This window comes from Equus quagga, chromosome 1 (genome assembly GCF_021613505.1).
Source record: "Equus quagga isolate Etosha38 chromosome 1, UCLA_HA_Equagga_1.0, whole genome shotgun sequence".
NCBI classification, from domain to species: domain Eukaryota; kingdom Metazoa; phylum Chordata; class Mammalia; order Perissodactyla; family Equidae; genus Equus; species Equus quagga.
In genome coordinates, this window is record NC_060267.1 from 125,787,941 (window position 1) to 125,808,562 (window position 20,622).

Below are 20,622 nucleotides of genomic sequence, written 5' to 3' on the forward strand. Positions count from 1 at the left end.
GGTAACTCACCCGAGGTCATGGCTGTACAGACCCGAGTCTCACTCATGGCCTGTGTAATTGGTTAATAGTGGTCTCTTTAACAGGCTGGAGGCTCCCTTAAAGTAAGACGGTGGCTCCAGACCATATCCCCTAGCACCCAAGACAGTACCGTAGAAAGTAGCTCCTTTACACGTGATTGAAAAAAATTGACGAAACTAAGTCACTAAGTAATTCTAAGCCAAAAGTGGGCAAACTGGCCCAGGGGCCAGATCCAGCCTAGCGCTTGTTTTTGTAAATGAAGTTTTATTGGTACACAGCCATGCCATTTGTTTACATATTGTCTATGGCTGCTTTGGGGCTACAACTGCACAGCTGAGTAGTTGCAATAGTGAATGTATATGGCTGGCAATGCCTAAAATATTTGCTCTCGGTCCCTTTACAGAGAAAGTTTGCTGATCCTGCTCCTATATGAAGGGTAGGATATTTGAAAGGGATGCAATAAGCAATAACATTTTAGCATGAATGGGGCAAACAACATGGGGAATGTAGAGGGGGGGAGATTACTGCTGCCTCTGAAACACTCTCCACTAGCGGGCAGAAGATGAAATGTGTACCCAGTGGCCTTCTCTATGGGCATAGCCCAGAGGAGCTCCAAGAGGCCTCCATTAAGGCATGAATAACTAGTGTTATTGCAGCGTTTAAGCAAGGGCAGCTTGAGAGGAAGAGAGCCCACCTGACTAGTCAGATTCCTCTATTCAAGTACCCAGAGGGGCGCTCCAAGGTCATGAAATAGCCACTCCACTATGGATCAAGAACATCTAGCCTCCTTGAGTTTATTGGTGGTTTCAGCTGGCCAATTGTGACATTTTGATTTAAGGGTTGATGTTTAAATGAAACGTATGTTGACATTAATATTCCCGAAGAGAAACTACATGAAGAGCATAGTCTTGTCAAGAATCAAGGAAATGAACATGACATTTAAATTATACAGAGTTATACAGCAACAAAACCTCAGTATTATCACTGAGTTGTTCCATTGCTTGCCTCTCTCCCCTACATGGTCCTGGTGGCCATATTTGACATGGTGTGTGCACTCTTTCAGCTTCCTTTTGATGCTCAGTCAATGACCTAATTCACAGAGGAGAAACCAAGGAACACAGAATTAAGTGATTTTGACAATAATCAGGAATTTAGTTGATGTTGGAAATAGAAACTGGCCCAGCAGAGCTGGAAAGAGAATGCACTTCAGAGTCCAATACAACTGCATTTAAATTACTGCTCTACTATGCGAGCTGGAACAAATTAGCCAATCTCTCTGAACCTCAGTTTACCCAAATGTAACACGGGATTAAGAATTCTTATCTCACTGTGCCACTGTGGGATTTAATAAGACTGCATGTACAGAACAACCAGGCAAGGCTAGGTGCACAGCCAGGGGTCAACAGATGAGAGGCTGCTGTCTCTTCCTTTCACCTACTTTGTGGTTCCTTCTCCACAACCCTTTCCACTGATCTCAAAGGGACTGGTACCCCCAAATCATCTTTATGACCACTGTCTGGCATCACTTCATTTTATTTTTGTATGACCCAACTAAGTCAAGCAACATACATTCTATTTCAACAGCTAGGTAGCGATGGAGGCAGAACTTAGAGCTCCACAATCATTCCCTGTCACCAAATGGCCTCTGTACTCAAGTCAACAAGTAACAAAAATAACAATGATGATAGTGGTAGAGGCGGCAGTGAGGACAGCTAGCACTGGGTGTTGACCCTGTGCCAGGCACAAGTATGTACAGTAAGTCACTGACTCCTCAAGACAAACCGATAAAGTCAGTATCATTATAAATGACCTCATTATACATTTGAGAAAACTGAGCCACAAAGAGGTTAAGTGATTTGTGTAGGTTGTCCAACTAGTGAAAAGCAGAATTGGTATTCAAACCCAGAGCCTGTACTCTTGGCCACTACACAAGAGTGCCTCTCCTATACCAAGGTGACATACGTGTAGCAGGCTCAGAAAATCACACCAGGCAGCCCCAAGGACTTTGGCGAGCACTTTTGCAGAAGACAATTAGAGACATATTTTTAAACTCTCTCTTTGCTCTCCACAACCCACTGAAACAACTGGGAAAAGGGCATTTCCCTGGGCTCCTGAAATCCTCTAAATGACAAAACATTGACAAAGAAGGCTGGCCAAACGAGAACCAGCCTCAAATTCAAATCTAACCTAAACGGAATCACTTTTGAAGTCTTTTCCGTCTTCACATCATTGTTAACAACACGATTGGTGATAAAATAGAAGTTGCACAGCATTCCATATTTCCTGGCTTTGGCTAAGAAAAGAAATGGAAATAGTTAACATCGATGGTGGTGATTTTGACACACTGAAATCCAGGAAACTGTGGAAATGGCTTAAGTGTGCCTGTTTCTAGAAGATTTTGAGATCAAAAGTGTTCAGATAAACATCTGTCCTTCCTGGATCCACAACAGACGTAAGCCAATTAGTCAAGACCAGGGTGGTGCATATTTATAGCACACTTCAGGAAAGTTCCACGTAATTAAACGCTGGAAACATAAACTTCAAAAGGGAAATTCTGTTGCGTGTTAAGATGTTCAAAACTCTCAGGGAGTTGTAGATAATACAGCATCAGCTTGGCCATTCAAAAGGGAGAAAATAATTTGAATGATTTCTTTCTTTAAGGTAAACATTAAATAAGAACCTCATTAATTCAGTTGAAATACATCTGGATGACATGGTGATTCGGGCAAGTTCAAAACTGAAGGTCACCTCTGTAAAGTCGATCGCACGGTAAGTAATTGTCCCGACGTGAACAAACCACTGGGTGATGGCAGCAACTCCCTTGGTAGAGCGACTACAGTATCTACTGTTTAGACAAGGTAGGGTTGACAAGCTTTTTCCGTAAAGGGCCAGAGAGTAAATATTTAAGGCTCTGCAGGGCAGACAGTCTCTCTACTACAACTACACAATTCTGCCACAGTAGTGCGAAAGCAGTCATAGACGATACACAAATAAATGCCTGTGGCAGGATTCCAATAAAGCTTTATTTACAAAAACAGGCAGAAGGCCAGATCCGGCCCACGGATTGTACTTGCTGACCCACGATTTAGAGCACAGTGGCCACATGCCAGGCACCCTTCCTTCTCAGCACTTTCCCTGTCTAAAGCATTTGGCATTAATACCCACGAGGCAGACACTTTCAGTGTCTCCATTTTACAAGATGGAACTTCAGGCACAGAGAGATGCAGCAACTTGTACAGGGTCACACAGCTCCCACAGTGGAGACCCAGAATTCAAACGCGAGACAGCCTGACTTCTGAAGCATTGTTCCAGAATCCTTATTCAGTAGTGTTCCTAAGAATCAAATTTCAAGTGACAACTAACAAAATCCCACTTCTGTAAAAGAATTCCATAATGCAGACTTTGTAAGAAAATTCATTCCAAAGTTCCAACTGCTTATTCACGTGAACACACGAGATTACTTTGCAGGCAAATAACATCAGCCTCTTTGACCTTCAGCACCAAGAATGGCAAGGACAAAAAAGATTCCTCATGAGATTAAAATTTTCTCAAAGGCAGGGGAAATCTTGGTCATCATTTTACCCTCCACACCTTGAGTAGCAGTTGTGAGGCATTTGGTAAATGGAAGGATGGACAGATTCTGTGATTCACGAAGCTTAAAGTTACACATACACCACAAGCCGCAACCTCTTAAACCACATCAACTACTCTCTGCTGGATCTCGCTGCTGGCTTGTAACGATACAAGCTACCTTTTCAGTCTAACAGTTTAATTTTTTCCAAAAGTCTCTTTCAAAGGTCTAGGCTTTGTCCTCTTCTTCCAAAGTCCAAGTAAGACATTTTTCAGGAACTTCAGCCCTTTAGCCTCAGCCAGAAAGTTTACGTCAAGATCTTAGACCCTGGGGATAATCACAATGGTGCCAGAGCGACAATGACAGTGTATGGGCCTGTTAAATATTTCCTCACTTGCCCCTTCAACTGAGTCTATATGATGAGCCTCACTCAAGACTGAAAGATGCAGGCGGTGGCTCTGGCAGACAACAGAGGGCTAGACGGTCTGGAGTAACGAGAGCCAGTCTGAAGTCATGGAGACCCTGGTTCAAGTCACCCAGCCACTGCCTGCTCTACTTGCCCTTCTGTAGAATGGGGGTCATGGGAGTTCTGGCTCAGGGGGTTTCTAGAAGATTCAGTGATGCCTGTTGGTCTAATCAGACGCTTACCTGGTGCAGAGCCAGTGGGCACCAGGACAATAGCAGGGAGGCGCCTTTGGTTTAGACCTGTCACCTGACACCCCGTCCCCTTTGTTTCTGATTTCCTTTTTGTAAATTCCAGAAGGAGGTATTGGCTTCCAAAGTCATCTCTTAATGACATAATCCCAAGGCAGCCTCAGTTCTTTCCTTGGTCTGCAAGCAATTTGTAGAGAGAACAAACAGCCTGTCAGGGGTACTTATGGTAAAAAGTTTTTTCGAAAAGTGCTGTCACTCCCCTCTTTGCTTGTTGTGAGACCACTTGGTATTGATGTGTCCCAGAGGAAAGCATGTCTGAATCTCTTACTTTCTCATGCTAATCACTGTCTTCTTTGATTGTGAAATTTAACACATGCAGAAAAGTGCACAAAACACAAATGTACCATTGCAAATAATCCTAAAGTGAACCCCAGGGTGACCACCACTGAGAACAGGAGAGGTCCTTGCAGCCTCCCCTCAGGCCAGTCCCTCATCACTATCCCATCCTACCCTCAACAAGTAACCACCATCCTCTTTCTTGAAATAATCATTACTTTTGCTTTTCTATTATTTCACCACCTGCATATGCACTCCTAAACACTATAGGTTAGGTTTTCTCATTTTCTGAACTTTATGTTGAGGAACACTCTATGCATTCTTCAGACTCTTGCCTCACTTACTCAACTTTATGGCTCTCAGATGTGCCCATGTTGTTGCGAGGCACAGATTCCACTCCTTTTCATCGGGGTGAAATGTTCTACTGTATGTCTGCACCACATTGTATTTATCCAGCCTGCTAAGGAGAGGCAGTTGAGGCATTCCTAGATTTGGGAAATTAGGAAAAACAATGCCACAAACATTCTTGTACACACCTCATGGTGCGCTTACATCTGAGTTTCTCGAGGGGACACACACAGGAATAGGACTACTGAATCTACTTGACTAGATACTGCCAAACTGTTTTCCAAAGGGTAATGTACTAACCTCTCCTCTCACCAGTAAACTATGAGAGTTCCTGGCGTTCACATGCTTGCCAATACTTGACCCTGTCGGGATTTTTAATATTTGCCTATCTGGTGCATGCTGCTAGATTATTTTTGAGCTTTGTGAACGTAATATCTTTGAAAAATTAATGTATAACATACATGGGTTATTCATTAACTCATTTACAAATAGTCAAATGCACAAATCTAAGGGACAATGTGGCAAAATTTTTATATTATACCCATGTAATCATCCTCTAGATCAAGATACGTAATATTTTATTCACCAAGAAAATTCCCTCATGTCCCTTCTCATTCAATACTCCCCTCCACCCCACTATTCTGACTTTTATCACCACGGGTCAGTTTTGCCTATTCTTAAACCTTATATAAATGGATCCACGCAGTATGTGCTCTTTTGTCTTTGTGTAAATCAAAGAGTTTATTATTTTTAATTGCTGCATAATATTCCACTGTATGCATATATCACAACTTGTGTATCTAGGCTCTCATTGGTGAACATGTGGGCTGTTTCCACTTTGGGGCTATTATGAGCAAAGCTCTCTTGTATACGTCTTTTGGGGGCATTTCTCTTGGGTATATACCACATGTGGAATTGCCCGTTCATAGGGTAAGGTATACGTGTAACTTTGGCAGAAATGGCCGCTCAGCTTTTGGGAAGGCTGCACCATCTGCATCCCCACAGCAGTTGTCGCCTACTGCCAGTAACGCCGTGCCCTGGGCTGGTTTCTTTTGCACTAGTGTATCCGTGGCTGGTGACACAACGGCAGTTATAAAGCCTACCCACTGCTCTAGAGGGAATTCAGACTGCTCCAGGTCTGGAGTCTCATGTTATTTTTTATTGTAGAAACCTCAATCCCAGCAGGTGGGATATGGAAAAAAGAACAGATGCGGACGCGCCAGCTCTTACCACCACATGAAAACACTTGGCCAGGGAGTCACTCATATTTGTGAATTTACTTGATTTCTTCCCTTTCTGCTAGATGCCTGGATTGATTCTAGCTATTCTGACTTTGACTATAGATCTGGTGAGCTGATGATCAGTATCCCAGGGCAGGGGAGAAAACGGTTGGAAAACACCCCAAAAGTGAGCCCAGAGAATAAACCAGTCAGTCGGGGAAGCTATTCTGCAAAGTAAGTTTTGATCTTGTCATAGCCACAACTTCCACTGCTGAATTTTAACAAGAAAAGCATGTAAGAGCTTCATTTTGTGTCATTAATAGAAGTGTGTTCTCAGGTGACAATTTATTTGTTCTTCTACTGAAAGCTTGCTCGGAACACCCTGCGGAGGGAGGACAGGGAGAAGAGCCGTCTTGCTCTGAGTGGTGTCTGAGGCAATTTCTAACTGTTTCCCTCACGTTTCCTCTGAAGGAGAAAGATACCTTCCCGCTCACTCAGGTGATACCTTCAGCAGCAGAGGGAAGTGATGCTGAGGAGGGGGATGGATAAAAAGGGACAGATAGTCAGAGCTCAACAACCAAACAATTGCTACTAGTGAGTTTCCTCCCAAAGATAAAAAATTGGTTTTAGATGATTGACATGAGAGAGTGGTTAGTGAGTCAATGCCTCTTTGACAGTATTCTAGAATAGGTACACAAACAGCCTCCTGATTTTCTTTGGGTGGATGCCATGAAAAAGAATAGAAAGTAGGTAATCCAAAAACTTGAAAGAAAAAAATAAATACATTTCAATTGACATAGAACATAATGTACACTTCTTAGCATTTATCAATTGGGTATAACTACTTACAAGAGAAGCCTACATTTTTATACACATTCATATACAAGTTTAGTTTTTTTAATAGGTTTAAAAAAATTAGGACTAGACTAAGTTGTTTGGAACCAACAATTCTATCAGATGTGGCTACTTGCAAGTTCTGGTTCTTGCACATAAAAAGTAGCGTTAAGACGGAGTCAATGCAGAGAATAGGATTCACAATTTCTCCCTAAATCTTTCCTCTCCAGTGGATGTTGGTGGTAGTGCAAATAAAATATCTAACTAGATATATTTTAGTGCTTCTGTCTATTGCTCAATGGATAGACAGGACCACAATTAATGGCAAATCACCTCTCTCCATTCTATTTGTATGTCTTCATGGCTCTCAAGTTTGTAAAAAAATCACAATTTACATAGAAAAATGAACACATGAGAAACAGCATTTTATGTCACCAGGAGATTTCTAGGGTCTGTCTCCCCAGCATTAGAGAAGCGATGTCACCAAGCTCAAAGCCTCATGCATGCCACACCTTCTCACCAGCAGACACCTTCATCAACACTGCTCATGCTTGAAACTCTTCTCTGCCTGGACAATCTCTATGCACTCTTTAAGTCATAATCGTCCCTTTGTTGGAGATGTCTTCTTTAAACCCCTAAGTGTGAGTTAAATCTGCTGCTCGCCACTCTTTAATGTAATTACATACTGAGCCATCTCTCTCCCAAGAGTGTGCAAACTCGCTGAGGGCCAGTCCACGACTGCTATGCTCTCTATGCCTAGCTTCGAGGTGTACTTACATCAGGCACTTTATAACAACACATAAAAGGAATAGCACTGTCTATAAGAACCTCTGAGCATTTTACAAGTGAGAGGACCACGTAGAACAACTTTTCAGAAATGTGAATAGGAAGGTATCTTTGGAAGGAAGATGTGACCCTCTGTGTCAGCCACGGGAGTGTATCCCTAAGATCTTCCTTCCAGAGATGAATTGCTGTGAAAAGCGTTATTAGCTGAGAGCCTGCAGCTGCTGCGCCTTCAGGATCCACCACAGTGCTCACGCTGAAGCCACTCTCGCTGGGATGCTCCAGTCAATGACTAAACACGGTGGGGGAACTGGAGCTGAGCCTCTCCTGCTCTAGTGGACTCCTCTCACGGGCAGTCTTGGCTCTGGGATTCTCCAATGGCCTAGCGAAGACTTTCTTAGAGCTGCGTTCAGTCAGTCCTCCCGGCTTCTCTATCCCTTCAGAGGTGTCAGACCTGCGCTGTGGCTTCAACACTCTCCCCCCCTAGTCCTGCCTCCTCTCCTCTTTATCCTTCCCACACAGTCCCTCCCTGCCAAAAAACTCTCCTGCACTTAAAATTCCACCTTGGTGTCTGCTTCACAGAGGACCCTAAAGACCAAATGCCAAGTACGGTTGGCTGGTGTGACCAGATTACTCACTTCCATTTCAGTTGAAGGAATATATGATTCTTCCTATTAAAAAGACATTCACTTAATAAGAAATTAATATTCTAAGATATGGCTCCCATGGCTGAAGAAATAAAAGCCAATTCCGCACTGTAACAGAAATCCATATTGACTTTTTTCTCTTTACACATCTCTATCTTATCATTTCCAAAGTCAGAGATTCTGTGAAGGGCACGATTATTTATGTCCCATCAAATTAACAGATCATTCAAATCCCTCACAGGACCTTCAACTGAAAATGCTTCTGGCTCCAACAAAAGGTTTTTTTTAGCTATTTCAAATGTTCATTTTCTTTTGGAAGAATGAGGAGTGATGAGGATTATCAAAATGGAAGTCAGCAATAGCCCGAGAACTGAGGGCAAAATCCAATTTCTAAGACGTTATTCTTTCTCTTCCCAATCAAAGCAAAACCCAAGCGGATTTTAGTTTCTCCTCCTTTTCTTCCAATTTTATATTGTGATATTTTCACTTATTTGTATGTTTACTTGATTCATTCATTTAGTTAATATTTGTTGAGCATCTACTATTTGCCACACACACAGGTTCTTGCCCACATCGAGTAAATAAATAAACAAGGTTATTTCAGATACTTTTAAGTGCTTCAAAGAAAGACACCTAGGATGATGGACAGGGAGGGATGGGCGTGGGGTGAGGGTGGGTAATTTGATAGGATAATTAAGAAAGAACTTTCTGAGGAGACAAGATCTGAACTGAGACCTGGAATAATAAGAGGAAGACACCCTTGCTGTGAGCTGAGAGAGGAACTTTCCAGACAGAGGAAACAGAAACAGCAAGTGCAAAGGCAGGAAGGGGTAACACACTGGGCAGGCTGGAGGAAGAGGGAGGCGGCACGTCACCTCCCAACCGGGGCCATGACGGCTGGCCTGTGTCTGTCTTCATCAGTGCGCCAACTCCGTGATTGCACAGAGTAAGCACGCAATGCTTCTGCTGAGTAAATAAGGGAACTTCCTTTGCAGGTAATTATTTTTTGCAGTTTTCCTCTGACTTCTCAATTAGAAGGCACAGTTGAAACCACATGCCAGGCATCTTTGCCACCATCCCAGTGCCAGGTAAAGTATCCTACACATAACAGCCTCTTAGAGGGTAATTGTGGATAATGAGGAAGGATAACATGATTATGCCAGCACACAGCTCATGAACCACACGATCACTGTGCAGCGAGTTCACTGAGATTTGGGAAGCCGAGAGCTAAAGGAAGCCTACTGCTTATCTTTAACATATGGAATCCCCTTCAATTTTCATTGGGAAAATAAGAACACAGATCTACTCAAATGCCAGAGCTGGCGGAGTACTTCCTCTCCAGCTGAAGAATACATACCAGTTTTGAAGATTCTAGAACTCTTTATTTTGTTTGTTTTAAAACAGGAAGAAGAGTCTGGAGAAGGAAGATCTATGCATCATTTATTATGCTTCAAAACCCCCAAACTCATAATCTACACTATGGACTGTAATTTCAAGGTGTTCAATCAACTGAGTGTTCCAGGGGATCTTCTGGGAAAGGAGCTCACAACATACAGTGTGTTGCCTACCACCCCAGCTTGCTTTGCAGTTTCAAAGCTGCCCAGAGTACAATGCAAACTTCCCTACTGCCCCAAACCACCACTATTGCTACCAACAGCAAAACAAAAAATGTGCAGACAGATCAGTTTCGGTAAAGGTGTTCTGTTCCCTAGGGGAACTGTCATACAACCTACTTCCCAGCTCTGTGTGAGAAGTTTACCTCAGCGACACAAACTGAAATTGAGAAGAAGCAACGGAAACTTCCAACAATGGAAACCTCTATGGGGTATTTTCAGTCACCCTATTTTTCTAATTTCACTGGCTTTATTACTGTTACCTGCTTCATGATTGAACAGTTATAAGAGGAGAACAATTAATCCAAAATCCTACTTGCTTCAACTGAACACTGACAGCTGGTTTTAGTTTCCCTGAGAGAAAAGGGGAAAGCTGTTTGTTAAGCTCTGCAGAGTTGGTTAATGTCGAAAGACAATCCTCCCAGAAAGGTGTGAAGACGTTTCATCACAGCTGTGATGAAGGGGAGATTTATTAGGGCTACTAAGGCTGTTTCTGTCAATGTCTTTGGAATTCTAATTAGATTATTAAAACTTTGCAAATCATTACATTACCTCTAGACTCCACACCTCCCTGTGACAAGGGTACTTTTGAAATTTGAGGATTCTGATGTCATAGGTAATGATGCATTGCCGATAATAAAGTTGCAGGGAAATTCCTCCAATAAAAACCAGTTGGCAAAGACAGAACCCATTTATCTTACTTTCTCTCCCAGTTTTATGCCTGAAGATAAGATGTGTGCTACACAGAACACGGCCTAGCTCTTTCCAGTAGGTGATGATGCTTGCTCCCAGGCGGCAAAGTTTAATGACTTGTCACTGCTACTTAATTTTTTTTCCCTAAATCTGAGAGGCAAATCAAGAAATTTATAAATGAAAAGATACTTGAAAGAAGAATATTTTTAGGAGAGAGATGAGACGAGTGACAGGTTCAACGTATATGAATGGTACATCTTAGGGCTTTCTGATTTATAACATATGCATTCAAAGTGGTACCTGAAGAGAAATAAATTGCTTACTGTTAACCCAGATCCATTTGCAGGGAATAAATGGGCATGCTCTTTACCCATCAAATAATGGCTCTAATGCCCTTCAACATCAGTGGATGAGGAATGGGTGTCACCTTCTGTCTTCTACAAGATAACCCCATTCCTTTAGGTGGAGACCTTAGCCCTTCACATCCCAGGAAAACAAAGTATACATGGCTTACTTACCATGATGGACGACACCCTTCAACCCATGGATAATAGGATCCAGTGCAGAATTGTCCCTTGGACTGACCTACATGTAAAGGAAACATGATTGGTTAAATCTATTCTGGCATCAGACACAACAGTCTCAGTTTAATCTTCTAAAGGGAAGGGGGGAAAAGAGATGTTATCTAGCAAGCTGCTTAGGTCTCACATATTCCATGGTTCTCACCAAACACAGGAGATTTATGACATAATAAAATCAAGTGAGGAAGTCTAAATCAAAAGAAAGAAACTTCTCAGAATACATTAGAACAGGAGAGAAATACCATAGTCCTAGCAAAATCTTAAAAAGCAACAACAAGACTTTCCTCTCGCTTTGTTTTATTAAAAATAGACCCTGATGGCTAAAATGTCATTGAAAATCATCAGAAAGCAATCCATCACTGACTAACTATTTCAATACCTTCTTGTGATTGTGTTTTTTTCTCTTATTTTTAGAAAATGGATCTGTTCCCTACCAGCCTACCCTCCTTTCTAAGATCCTAGTCCCCTGTGCCTTACCACATACTCTAAAAGGCATTTCTAAGACTCACTCAAAGCAGCAGAGGAGAGGAGCTCAAAGAGACAGTGTCTCCCACTTTCACTTCCCTTTGGAGTTTTGCTTGTTTGTTTGGGGTTTTTGCTGAGGAAGATTCACCCTGAGCTAACATCTGCTGCCAATCCTCCTCTTTTTTTGTTTGAGGAAGACTAGCCCTGAGCTAACATCTGTGCCAATCCTCCTCTATTTTTTTGTATGTGGGACACCTCTACAGCATGGCTGGGGAACAGAGTAGGTCCACGCCAGGGATCCGAACCCAGGAACCCAGGCTGCTGACGTGGAGTGTGTGGAACTTTCACCACTTGGCCACGGGGCCGGGCTCCCCTCTGGAGTTTTTAATCCCCCTTAAAGTCAAGCCTCTTTTATCTTGATTCTCACCCCTTCTTTCCCTTAACTTTCTGATACTACTCAGCATAAATTCTCATTCTTAGACTTTCTAGAAGATTAAAATTCCACCAGCATATATAACGTTGGTTTGTAGATTCTTTCTTTTAGACACATATTGAAATACTTACAAATGAAATGAAATGATGTCTGGAATTTGCTTTAAAATAATCGAGGAGCAGATAGTAGGGGAAATGAGCAGGAGGTCTATGCAACAAGACTGGTCATTAATCAATCATTTATGACCCCGGGTGATGAGTATCAGATGGATCATGATACAATTTTCTCTACTTTTGTGTATGTTTAACTTTTCCCAGAGAAAGAGTTTTTCCAAATCGATTATCTATGGTCAGCATAGCTCCTGAATTTTTTTCAGGGATGGTATTTTACATTTAATCCACTTCTAATATAATTAAGTTGATGATGATAATGATATTGATGAACCTTTCAATGTGTAGCAAGACCTAACTTGATGTTTCCTAGTTATTTCAGAGGAATCCCGGGCCATCTTAAGTTAAATTTTAAGGTAACTTAAAATTTCCCGTACTCCTTCCCCCTTAAGCATTCTCCCTGTTGAGTTGCTGTTCCTAGTTTGTGCTTTGATAGTAACCCACACTTCATGTGTTTCTTTCTCTTTTTCTGCCTCAGCACCTCCAGATTAGAGCAGTGGTTCTCAACTGCAAGTGATTTTCCTATCTCCCACCCCTACCCCCACCCAGGGGACATTGGCCATGTCCTCAGACATTTGTCACAAGTTGAGGGGGGGAGAGCACTGCCAGCCTCAGGTGAGTAGAGGCAGGGCTGCTGCTAAACATTCCATAATACTCAGAACAGCCCCCCACGGCAAAGAATGACCTGGCCCAAGGTGTCAGTGGTGCAGTTTGAGACTGAGAAACCCGGGTTAGAGGCTCTGTGAGTTAACAGTGATTACACGTTAATGTCTGGAGTGCTGAGTTACGATTAAATTCAAACACAGGTGTCCTTATGTATGGTGTTAGGTTTATAGACTAATAAAATAATGTGGAATTTGGGACTACATCATAAACACTACAGGTATGAAAAAACCATCAGTGCATAGGAACCCAGTGTATCAGATCACAAAGGGGGAATTCTGGGAGTTGGCATGAGTGAACCTGCAAATTTCCTGACAGGAAGCTCTAGCCAGGGATTTAACGCACCGGTTGAAACACGGAACGTTCTCGAAAGGAAAACATCCACTGAATACACCAAAAGGAGAAAAACATATTTGCACCATAGCAAATACTGATCAAAATCTTAAAAACATGGTCACAAATGGAGTGACCACTCAAGAATGCAAGATAAGAGAGTCCACCAGGAAACGTGGCCAAATTTCAAAAGTGATAGAATAAAATAAGAGCTCAGAGAAATATCCCATATCAAATTGAAGTTATAGACAAAAACATGGTCTCCCTTCCCCTTCCTCCAGATTCAGTCTGATAGAGATGCTAATGCCAGTTTAACTACCTGTAGTTATTCTAATATCTGTGGGAAACAGCAAAATGGCCACAAACTCCTGCCATCCCTGTCACAGGCATCTTTGTAATTTAACTTTGCCATTCCTCCCATCAAGAGTGTATATCAGCTTCTCCATTCTTTGAAACTGGGATTGACCACACGACTTGTTTTGGCCAATGGAATATCAGCAAACATGATGCAGGGAGAGGTTTAAATAGGACCTGGATGTGTATTTGGGTTTATAGCCTCTTGTTGCTCTGAAATCCTGAGACCACCAGGTGAGGAATCCCGGGCTAGCCTACTGGAGGATGAGAGAGCACATGGAACTGACACAAGCAGTCCCAGCTGAGGTCGTTCTAGACTCACCAGGCTACCAACTACTAGACAGAAGAGTGAGTCTATTTGAAACCCTCCAGCCTCAGATGAACCACCTGCAGTCTGCAGAGACCAGCCGAGCAGGCCTTGACCAGAAGAAGCGACCAGCTAACCTACAGAATCATAAAGAATAAAACAACCGTTGTTTTAACTAATTGGGATCATTTGTTATAGAGTAAAATTTAGCTGTTGAGTTTCTGTGAGTGCATAGAAGATGGGGAACAGGCTATGACATCAATAATTTTCTTAACCAAAACACTTTGCTTATGGTTTGTCTTAAAGGTTTCTCAATGAGATTCCACATCAGAAGACACAACATTCACTGTCAATCTGATCGACTCAGATGCTTCTCCAAAACCGTGTTACCCCTCCTCTACCATGGCAACATTGCACAGATACTCTGATTTTTTATCCCAACTGCCTTTGTTTTATAGATGTTTTGTAGTCAGGGGGACCCTTTAATGCATTTAGTCTTTTTGATGATGTGAAAACTCAAAGAAAGTGTTCCTAATCCTCCATGACTTACACCCACCGATAGCATCTGTAGCCCATACAGGTTCAAGTTCTGGTCACTTCTGACTATAGCATTTCTGTGTCTGATTACTCCAGCCTGGTCTCCTTCCAGAGGAAGGGTCTGACTCCAGATTCTAAGCAACTTCATAAATGAAAAGCCTTCCACAATTCCCATTCACCTCCACAGCCTCCATTGTTGGTTTATATGGCTGGGGCTGCGAAGATGTATGACGAGAAAGGGAGAGAAAAATGGAGATTATTGGTTGGTCAAAGTAACTTACTAATAATGTTGAGCTTACTCTCCAATCTATGTCTTGGTCCCAAAACTCAGGGTGTGAACCCAAACAGCATGCTAATAAGTGGGTTTGTTCCAGGAAGGCACAACCCTAAGTGAAATAATTCCTTCCACTCACTGTTTCAATCAATCTGCCAGTAAAAAAAAAAAAAAAAAAAAATTCATGGATATAAGCTAATCAATGTGGGCAGCTTTGAAATATGCCTACAGTGAAGAAGGCTGTTTTAGTAAGGTGTGTTTACGTTCTGGTCTCCATCCAGGTAGAGGAGGCGAAGGGGTGGGGAAAAAATGGAATTCTGAATCAGAGATGAGCCCTTAGAGTTCAGTGTCCTCATCTGTAAAACGGGAACACAGCCTCATAATGTTGTTATGAGGATTAAATGTGTAAACTTGGAGTATAATGCTGAGTACAAATGCAATAGTCAATAATGGACGGATATGATTGGGTAAAAACTTGACCCAAATACTCAAACTTAAATGAATGTCAAACAACAGCGATTTTAACCCTGAGCTTCTCAACGTGCTTGGCTCTAAAAGCAATACTTACTTGAGTTCAAATTTCAAAAGATCCAAATTTATGTTTTATTTGACATCCACTCAATTTCACAATATGCGACTCCTTTTAAAGCCACATGAGGAGTTTTCCTGGCGCTTGAAATTTGCTTCCTTCCACTTTAAGATCAAAGGAGTTATGCAGTAATGCTGAGAAGGCAGCAATTGCACAAATGAGCTTAAAATGGACTAGAAGAAACGGACACCCCCTTTTCCCTGCAGAGTTCATGCTCTCATTGCAATACTTAGCTACTGGCACTTCCATTTCAGAGCAGCTTTCTTGGCATTAGTCATCTTCAAAAGGATGGCATACAAACGCGACAGAGGGCTCTGAATTAAGCTTTTAACTTGTCTTTAGATATAACCAAAATACACAGAGACATTAACAATTCAGGAAGCAATGACATGTAGGTTTGGGCCAAAGGCCAAGTTCATACAAATGCTGATGAAATCTAAACTTCACGAAATTTTCTTTCTAAATAATAGTCAACATCAAGATTCAACCAACTATAAATTAGTCGCCAAGTTATCAATAACCTCCAGCCATGTGTCTATAATCCAGGCTCTACAGAAGGGTCTGCATTTATTCCCACTTGAAGCAAATGAAATGGAGGCAGAGAGGCCTCATCAGACTGCATATGCCCGCATTCGGATATGTGCTGCCATTTGTTTTTCCTGCCCACCATGTCATTTGGCCCTTGACTTGGGTCCTAATAATCTTTAATCTATCAAGTCCTGGCCATCTGCTAAGTAGGATGGCCAAGACAACCTACTTGCCTTAAATTCGACATTGCCAGATGCTCCTTTAGTCCTACAAATGTCACATCCAGACAAAATCCTCTTGTGGGAGGAAAGGATTTATGCCTGCTGAGGATGAATGGCTACACCATTAACCATGGCTGTGGAGGAAAGAAACAGCAGGACTAGATACTCCACACGGCCTTTTTGAATCACAGAGATGATGATCCATCCACCCCGATGGTTAGCAGGTAACTGTGTATTGAGAACCTAAAGCGTCTTATCAGGACAAGGGCAAGCACTTCTCATGAGATCTAACTTCAGATCTGATTGTGCTCTCCTTCCATGGCTCTCACCTAAAGAGCCATGTAGCAAGAATGCTGTAGCTTCTTTTATTCTGACTTCAACACCTTGGTTACTATTCACCAGATTTTGGTTCAAGCAGCTATCAAGAATTTCCTGGCATAAAACAATTTACAATTTCGCTATATTCACACAACTAAATTTCAGTTAGGCCTTACCTGGAGATAGAGCACAGACGAGATTCCTTTATTAATCAATTAAACACTTGTCAATATGTTCAAGAAGACAATAATAGCATCAAACCACTAACCACTGATCTATATTGGAAACATCACTCTTTTCCTGACTTTTCTTTTCAATGCTCACAAATGTGACTTTTCTTCTCGTACAGCCTATAGACTCAGTTTCTAATGTGGAAATTTTTTTTTTTCCCCTTTGGACATTGCAACAATATTTTCTATTCTCTCCTGACCATCGCTGTTGCAATGGATTACAAAAAGCAGAATCAGAGTTCTTGGTGCATTTAGCATCCCAAACTGCTATGGAATAAAGTCAGAGAGAAAAACAGAGACACAATCCAGAACGAGGCATTGCAAAGGAAAAAGGAGCTCTACAAAGCTGTAGGACTTTTCATGAAATGAAGGATTTTAATCTCCCAATCGGCTCAATTTAGGCAAGTAACCAAGTGTGGACTCCTGGCCAGGAGGTTTGGATTAACTTCTAATAATAAATTTCCAGAATCATACTTTAAGCCTAATCTCATAGATATGCAAAATATCACAGAGGCATCTCACAAGAGAAGGAAGAGCTCCTGTCAGAGGAGAAGGGTATGGCCCCAAATCATCATCTACTTTCCAGCACTTGACAGGACTCACTCCTGGGACTGGTTTTCATCAGCAGATGAGAAAACTCTTCATTCCTCAGCCATGGGAAGGGATTAATATGAAAAGGCAACACAATTATAAATGCTAATAGGATACATCCTCCCCCCTTCAAATGGAGCTTGAGCACTGACACGGCTTACTTACTGCTAATTCATAATATTAGTGGAAACTAGTCAATTCACAAGTTATTCATCTCCAGAGAATTAAGATTCGTGACCAGTGAAGGCCACAGAGAAAATAAATTTAACACTTTTGGTCTACTTAAGCTGACCATTCTCTATTCTTCTGGCCCCAACCTCTCCAGCCCACCAGTGTATTTACCATTTAATTGTCAGACTTGGCTCGCAGGGGTCTATTACTGGAAAAACCAACCCAGCAGGGGGACAGCGAGGCCCAGGAGCAAATCTGCACAACTGCAGATCTTGCCAGCAGCAGGCTGGCCTGCTGTCAATACAGGCAATTTCTCATTTTCATGAGGATCAAACTGTCTGGGGCTGGGTGTACAATGCCATTTCCTCTGGCTCTGGATGCACTCAACATTCAGGTTCAAAGCCAAAGCAGAAGAGAGGGAGGGAGTGGGCAGGCTGGGGCACCTGGCAAATGGAACTTCCATAGGGGCCCACATGGTGATTTTTTGTCCTTCTTTGTCTTTTTCATGCATTGTGTTTCAGAGTCAACAAGGTGGTGGGGAAGCCTTTACAGCAGTTCAAGACAGGGTCCCAGAGCCTGCCTGTCCCACCTCTGTCTGTCTTCTCAAAGTAAACGTTGCTCTTGAACTGGAAAGAAGCAAGAAAGAAATTCCAACCTAGCAAAGTATGACCTAGAGTCTTAAGCTACAGTGCAAACATTTCACACACATATTGTCATGACCTTCGAATAAAAAAAAAGTATGCGATGTGGGGAAGTCTGGGGCAAGAGAAGCTTATTGCAGGTTCAGTGACTCGCCTGCAAGTTTCTCTGGATTCAGTGTGACAATGCTGGACAACTTTGACTTTCTCTTGTTAATAATCCTGCCATGCACTGAAAAGCCTCAACAATATCAAAGGCTTGGGGGAGAAAGCAGAGTGACTATTTCCTCATATAGCAAGTGACTTCTACCAAAACACATTAGATGTGAACTCTCACCCTTGCTTTTTCATTCCCTTGAAGCAAAAAGCTGCTCAGGGCACTCCATTTACAAAAGATTCAGAATCCAGAAAGCACTGTGTTGGGAGTACGTTAAATCCCCACCATGTATGCAGCAAGAAAAATATAAGAGACAAAGCACATCGGATCAAAGGGGTCTCCAGATTGATCCTTCTCCTGAAAAAACTCCTCCTTAGGAGTAGGTAAGGTCATCACTTTGGATATAACTGAAGTTCAGTAACCAAGCATCAGATGGCATTCTAAGGGATCGGCAGAGACTATGTAAATATCATGTAGGTATCATATATAAAATATTAAAAGGACCTTGCTCATCTCATAGTTGTATAAAGAGGTGACAGGAGAGAAAAATGGTACAGTGTCCTTAGCCCAAATCATAAGAACCCAGCTCTTACGCTCATTCACTTAACATATAAGCACTGAGTGCCTACTACATGCTGTGGTAGCCTGACTCTAAGATGTCTCCCAGCCATCCTTGACTCCAGGTATTCAAAGACCCAGATGTAATCTCCTCCCTTTGAGGGTGGGCTGATCTAATGGCTTATGTGTAACCACAGAATGTGGCAAAGTCAAAGAAAAATCACTTCTATGATTAGGTTACAATAGATTCTAACTTTCCATTTGCTAGCAGACTCTCACAACTGACTGCTTAGCTTGCACACTTTGGCGAAGTAAATAGCCATGCTAAAGAAGACCGTGCAGCGAGGAACTGAAGGGGAACAGAGGTCCTCAGAAAACAGCCCTTGAGGAACTGAATTCGGCCAACAACCTGAGTGGGCATGGAAGTGGATCTTTCCCCAGCTGAACTTTCAGATGAGACTTCAGCTGACATGTGACTGCAACCTTGTGAAAAACTATGAAGCAGAGGACCCACAGAAACTGTGAGATGGTAAACGTGTGATGTTTTAAGATTGTAGTAATTTATTGCACAGCAATAGATAACCACATGCCAAGAACTGAGTCCTGGGTTATGACGTTGAACAAATCACAGTGCTCCTCCTTACAGAGCTGACAGTCTAGCTGTCGCTCCCACAGACGAGATGAGAGCCCTGGCTTCCATAAAGAATCCCCACATCACCGTCTGCCCTACACTGGTGCATCAGCTATTAAAACGCAGTTCCTATCCTTCTGAATAAACTCTTGCCTCTCACAGACCGGAGCTGTTGTGTTACATCAGAGCTTCTAGAGTTTGAGGTGAAGCAATATGTTTAAAATCCAAGTGCCAATAAGGAAAACATGGAAAAAATAAGGAGCAATCCCCAAACGGAGCAAATAAACATTGATAATTAATTCTGCGACAAAGAGTTTTCAGTAGCTTTTATGTTTAAACAAACATAGGAAACCAATAACTTGCAGCACCAAACCCAAGCCCTTCTTATGCAAGATGTCCCTAAGCAAGATGCACAGCAAAATGCACTGGTGTGAGCAGCTGTTGTTTCTGATTCAGAGCAACCAAGCTAAGAGCAAACTAATTACACACTCCAACGCTTCTTTTTGGAGGGGGTATTTCTCTCCTGTGCTTCCTTTGGAGCATTGGATGACTGCTCCTATAGTGCAGTCTCTGAAGATTAAGTATCAATTCACTCTCGTAAGCAATACCTCACAGGGCATTCCCTATTCCAAGCCATGCACTCACGTGAGCGCTTTGGTGCCTGACACCATCAGGCGGACTTAACTCCCAGTCACTGTCCTCTGAAATCAACCCATCAACTCATGTAAACATCCCACTTTATCCACCAGCAAACCAGTGAAAGTTGTTTTCACTAGACCTTGTTAAAGCTGTTGGAGCATCTGATTTCAGAGCTTTTGGTAAGTAACATTTTGGGGGATACAAAAAGACTATTTAAGTGGACAAATGTCTTCATATCCACAAATTAGGGAAATTGCTTTTAAGCTAGTGACTAAGTTACAAAGGCCAGCTCCAACTCAAGGAAGATACAGAATAATGCTAACTGAACAGTTTGGCTTTGTATTTAAAATGCACCTGAGTTCAACAGAGGATAAAATTAAATTGCAATGAGGAAAGAGAAAATTTTTCCCAGCAGGCCTTGATGATAGAACATGCCACTTGTAGCAGAACAAAATGGAAAACCAGAAAGTTTGTTCCCAGCAATCATTGCCTCATTGGGCCAACTTTCTCTCCTTT

General features: G+C 42.2%; 1 protein-coding gene across 3 annotated transcripts in view; it reads right to left on the minus strand.

The window, feature by feature from the left end:
• The window catches only part of PTPRG (protein tyrosine phosphatase receptor type G), a 676,041-nt gene that overhangs the window by 148,842 nt on the left and 506,577 nt on the right, over positions 1-20,622 (minus strand). For all 3 annotated transcript variants that reach the window (XM_046663115.1, XM_046663106.1, XM_046663123.1), the window contains exon 6: positions 11,237-11,303. In XM_046663115.1, coding sequence (XP_046519071.1) covers positions 11,237-11,303 — 67 coding nt within the window. The remainder of the gene's footprint in view (positions 1-11,236; positions 11,304-20,622) is intronic.